This window comes from Arachis ipaensis, chromosome B08 (assembly GCF_000816755.2).
Source record: "Arachis ipaensis cultivar K30076 chromosome B08, Araip1.1, whole genome shotgun sequence".
In the NCBI taxonomy this organism is placed as follows: Eukaryota; Viridiplantae; Streptophyta; class Magnoliopsida; order Fabales; family Fabaceae; genus Arachis; species Arachis ipaensis.
The window spans coordinates 25,566,929-25,572,669 of record NC_029792.2 but is presented as its reverse complement, the minus strand read 5'-3'; the positions used below and the strand labels follow the sequence as shown (position 1 = coordinate 25,572,669).

General features: G+C 31.8%; 1 protein-coding gene across 2 annotated transcripts; it reads right to left on the bottom strand.

Moving 5' to 3' along the window:
- Nucleotides 366-4,088, bottom strand: LOC107613558 (E3 ubiquitin-protein ligase arkadia-C). Of its 2 annotated transcripts, none has more exons than XM_016315615.2 (7): nt 3,922-4,088; nt 3,540-3,624; nt 2,190-3,002; nt 1,409-1,800; nt 1,163-1,246; nt 864-1,031; nt 366-773 (listed from the first exon to the last, which is right to left on the bottom strand). In XM_016315615.2, exons 3-7 carry the CDS (start codon nt 2,968-2,970, stop codon nt 627-629), a joined length of 1,572 nt encoding a protein of 523 aa, XP_016171101.1. In that variant the 5' UTR covers nt 2,971-3,002; nt 3,540-3,624; nt 3,922-4,088; the 3' UTR covers nt 366-626. The 2 variants fall into 2 exon arrangements, with proteins under 2 accessions (XP_016171101.1, XP_016171102.1); XM_016315616.2 differs by having other exon boundaries at nt 3,540-3,621.

Genomic DNA, 5,741 nt, shown 5'->3' with positions numbered 1-5,741 from the left:
TGTTTAAATTTTGTAATATCAAGTAGATTGAAATTTATCATGTGAATTTGGATTTTAGATGAAATTAGTTTTGTAAATTTGATTTGTCATTTCTATATCATTAAGGTTAAAGTTTGACTTTGTTGCCATCAAATAGTGCATGTATGGATTCAACATTTCTTAGTTAGACTAAAAACAATCATGTCCACAAGAAATCAATTTTCAGTTGGCTTAAATAAAAGTTGTACAATCACTTTTTTTCAAAAAAGCAGAACCAAACGCAGCCATGATCCACATTCCACATCCATAACCAATGTGCCCCCGCTGGTCATGAAACTTGTGTTTCAATCATAACTTAAAATAAATAAATAAATAAATAAAGAGAATGAAGATATTTAATGTAATTTACCTGAAGAAGTTAATACATCAAACAGAACAAAGTCTGTACAGCTTGATAGATACAAAGTTCTTGGAAGCCAACAATTAAATGAGTTGGCCAATGTGATGACTGTCTATAATATGTGCAAGTTCATATACAAAAGTACATATATTAATAACAAAATATGAATAATTTTTTTCTGTTCAAAAATAAATTAGCCAAAGAAGCCACATTGATTCCACAGGGAAGAGAAGGAAGACATGTTACTCTATACATCCTTCCCTCCAGGAGTCAATGCTTCTGATTTGCATATGGGGCAGACATTCTTCACAATCAACCACTTCCTCAAGCAATCCGCATGGTACTCGTGCTCGCATCGCAGAACTCCGATCTTCTCTTTGTTCTTGTATTCATCCTGTCAAAGTACATGCATATGAAATTATTCCAGCAATTTTGGCTAATGACATAATTGAACGAATCCATGAAACATGTTGGAAGTTCTTACCTGGCATATAATGCAAGAATCAGCTTCGCAGTCGTCCAAGGCTGCCTCATCTGAATTAGTAGCAGAAATCGGTTTGAAATATGATTTTGTTTTCAATTGGGCCGCAATTGTTTCCTCTGATAAACCAGTGCTTACGTTGCCGATCCGCTCACCCAATGCAAGAAGATCCTGTAATTAAATTCCAAGTGTGATTAAACTATTGTTTCCAATAAGCTCTAAAATTTTAGTAACCTAAACTTTGCAACTGTCTAAGCTGGTAGGAAAATACACAGCCATTTTATCGATATTTGTGTACTTGCCTCATAAGACATATCCTCTATGTCCATGCGCATGTCTCGGTGATGGTCAACCAAATTTCCCACCTCATCGATTAGAGCAACATCCTGCATAAACAACCATTACTCATAAGAAAATGATGCATTTAGGGTACAAAAGCAGTTATCAATCCCTTTGTTTCACAAAATTCGCGAGTTCAGAAATTTGTTACATTTATAATTCAGTGTGATACCAATTCTATAGAAATTCAGTGAGAAAGGAAATCTTACATCAACATGAAGGAAACCCATGGGGGGAATATTTCGGTGACCAATAGTTTCATGCATGACTCCCCTATGAGGTCGGTAGATGCGTAGGCCTCCTGATGGCACAGGGCCCACATGCCTGGGGCCCATCTCGAAACCATTAGGCGTGGGCATTGCAGCACTGTGTGAAGGATTCGTTGGAACTCTGAATGAAGCCGCAGTTACAGGAGGGTGGAAGTTAACACCGTGACCTCTTACTCCTTGCATAGGCAGTGCCGGATGATGATAATTATGGTGCTGGTGATTGACCGGAGGAGGATGAGGAAATCTAAGGCCGTTTCTGTTGCTCGCCGTTTCGTGATACCTTGGCAAACCCATACTTGCACTCTCTATTGAACCTCCATTAACATTTGGAGCTGGACGATAATAGGAAGAAACAATTAGACAATCAAAGCTCGAAAACATTACAACCTTGCAAAAAGATTAATTGAGCGCATTATGAAGCACTTAATTGACATAGTAGGAGGCAGATCATACATAGAAAACAACATATGTATTTACTCCAATCTTAGGTGCAAATTGAGTGTTACTAAAACAAGACTTCTCGTAAATTTATTGCTCCTTTGGAATTATCACATCCAAGAAGCTATGGTTTCCACTTATAATCAACAAGCCTGAAAAAAGCTTCTTTACATGTTTGTGACAAATTATTATTTTTATTACCTTCTAGAACAACCAAGAATAGATGACAAAGCTCTAAAATGGGAACATCAAAACGGCGGAAGAGAAACGAATGCACTTTTACCATGCATATAAGGCATTGGAAGAGACTGATTCCATGCTGTTGTATGACCATCGTTGTTATTACTATTCAACTGCTGGTCCAACCACGGAGGTGCTGCCGGCTGAAAGTGCTGCCCTACATAGTTTCCTCGAATCAAATGGTTATGATCGTGCACCATAATGGAATCACCTGATCTGCTCCATGCATTACCATGTGGTCCTACTTCCACAAATGAAGGGACGCGCAGAGGAAAAGACGCAGTATCCATTACCGGAACCCCGTCGGCATGCCTAGCATTAGGGGGAGCAGTTGAGGAACTAGCCGGAGCATTAAAATACTGATAATTTCCTCTCATGCCTTCAGCACTTTTCCTCTTGTAAGGACCTCTGACATCATCCATGAAGCTGCTGCTTCTTCCAAAATTATCCGAAGAAACTAAAGACACTGCATACGGGCCCGAACCAGGCAATTGATCAGAGCCTCTATGATTTAGAGGCATAGGGAATACACCAGTACTAGAAGAAGGATTCATGCCGGAATAATATAAATTCGGCGTGGCTGCAACGGCCATGTTACGATTATGTTGCGGTTGAACCCCGTTATACTGTGTCACATATACGCCATTGTCATATGCATCTGGTGGTAAATAGTGGGAATCATGATTACTTGTGCTCCCGGAAGCTGCCACAATTGTACGGATATTAGGATGCGAGATGCCAGTGCCTCTTGGAAGGATACCGGGTTCTGAATGAAAATAACCTTGTCTATGTTGGTCCATCTCTGAAGCTATCATCTTATCCATAATGTAGAGATTTTTGTTTATGCAGATTAATCCTAACAAGCCATTTAGGATGAATAAAAATCAGTAAGGTAAATAAAATGACAACTTGAAATTCAACATTTTAAAAAAATCATTAAAGTCATTTATTCACATTCTAAACATAATTTCCAACCAAAATTATTCATTAGCTAACCATATAATCACATTCAGTGGACATGCAACATGCAAACTTGAACAAATTAAGGTACAACCATGAATATAGAAGATACTATAAATATTCAAAAATCCAAACACAAAAGCAACAAAAATATCCTTCCAAGTTTAGAACAACAAAAACTCCTTCAAGCATACATTTTATACCCATGCATAACAATCATTAAATATATGTGAAGCTTAAGATAATAAATTTCTAAGTGTAGGGATTGAAAATAAAAAACCAAAAAAAAAAAAAAACACAACAAAAAAAAAGTCTTTTTTTTTTCTTCTTCAACCAAACACAACCGAACTTTAAAGTACTAGCCACATATCATCCCAAATTCATCACCGACCAAACAGTACCAAAAAGAAAATACTAAAAGGAAAAATCGTACCTTGTTATCATCAAAACAAAAGATTGCAGCTTCCAAGTTTCAGGTATCAATATATGATACCAGGAACACCCCCAAGATTACTCTGCTGAAAATTCACAAGCAAAGTTAGATTTTTATTTTTATTTCTTTCTTTTTTCCGCTGGCAAAGGAAAAAAACCTGTAAAATATGCAAATTTTCTAAATGGGGCGGACAGAAAATTCGCAGAAATTAAAATCGGGTGAATGTAGTCGCAAACCCAGAATGCAAGTTCATTCCTTTCATCGGAAAACGTGAAATGTTGTGAATTTTTTAACCTAGTAATGCCCCCAACAAAAAAGAAAACCGCAGAAAAACTTCTGCAAAAAATAAAAAAGAAATTTTGATGGAAGGTAATTCAATTACCGGAGAATGAAACTGGGGGAACCGATGATTGATCGCAATCAGTGATCAAAGGATCAAGAAAGAGAGAAGAACAAACGAGGAAGAGAGAGAAAAAGAATGAACGCTGAGAGAGAGAAGGAGAGAGAGAAAGAGAGATGAAGAGAATGAATGAGGGAGAGAGGATCGTGTCTTTCATTGGAGAGAAAAAATTCATCTGAGAATTTATTTTTTTATTTGAATTTTAATTTATAAAAAAATAAACCAAAAATAATATTTTTTCCGTTTCCTCCCCGTCAAAAACATGATACAAAATTTTTTATCTCCATTGTCTTTTTCTTTGAAAATTAAAATTTTGTAACTTGTAACCATCAATTAGTCATTATTAATATTTTTAATAGTATAAAATTTTATTAAATAGTATAGAATTATTCATTTTTTTATTAATTAAATATTAACTAAATTTTAATAAAAATGGTTATGTTTTAAATTTTTTTTATATTTTATATCAAAAACTAATTTTTAATATAATATATAGGACCCGTCTGAGAAACTCTAGAAATAACTTTTTTTAACTTTTGACTTATGAAAAGTAGTAGTATTAATGTTCGGTGCAATTTTCAAAACCAAATTGCAATTTTTTAAGAAGCTACTTTGGAGCTTATAGAGAAGTTAAAAAAAATGACTTCTCTCATAATACTTCTACTTTTCATTATATTTCTTTAAAATAAGTACTTTTAGAATTAAAAATCCAAATACAAAATAACTTATTTATAAGTTACTTTTAACAGAGTTATTTATTGTTTAAGTTATTTTATCAAAAAGAGCTTAATTAAGTTAGTTACCCACACTGGCCATAGTATAATTGATATCAATTAGATATATTTTTAAATAAATGTCCAACAACTCATGTATGGTTAAAAAAAAAATAAAGGAGAAAAAAGTTTGACCAGATTATTTATTATCTTAAAAGTATTACAAATAAATAATATGTAAATAGTGATCTATATTAAAAACGAATATTTTCAACACCTTTTACATTGATAAAATTTAATTTATTAGTTTGGATATTAAATTTACAGTATTATTCAAAGAACCAAATTTATTTTGTTAGAAAAATATACATATAAGTCTTTTTGGCATACAAGTTTATACAAATTAATCCTAACTTAATAAAATTCACTTTTATAATGCAAGAAAGAAGAAGAATTTTGAATTATACAAAATTTATCAATACATATAAATCAAAAATTTTTAAATAATATAATATAAATGATTTGTATAAACTTGTATATGAAAAATAATTTTTATCTTTTTGGTAGATTTTAAACTCATATCCTTGACAATTATTAATCCTAAACTATCATTAAACTATCTCTTCCCATCATTAGAACAGAGATGATTCTTTCTCCTCAATGAGTTTCGGTTGAAGTTTAGAATTAATTTATCATTTAGTTTGTATTTGGATTAAAGATTGTAAATAAAAATTTGTATAGAATTAATTTATAAAATTGATTTTGATCAAAAGTAAATTATTATTGGTGTGATTTATGTTTGGTAATTTTTGTATCAAAATGGATTATAGTAAAATAAATATTGTTTGACCTATACCATTCAAAATCACTTTTAGATAAAAAAAATTACTAAAATAGACATCAACTTAAATTTTTTTTATATTATTCTATTATTTGAATTTAAATATTTAAATAGATCTTATTAGTTAATTTTATAATAAAATTAATATTTACTTACTAAAATAAAAATAATATATAAAAATAGATAAAATATATTTTTAAATAAAATAAAAAATATAAATTTAATATATATATATATATATTAACATA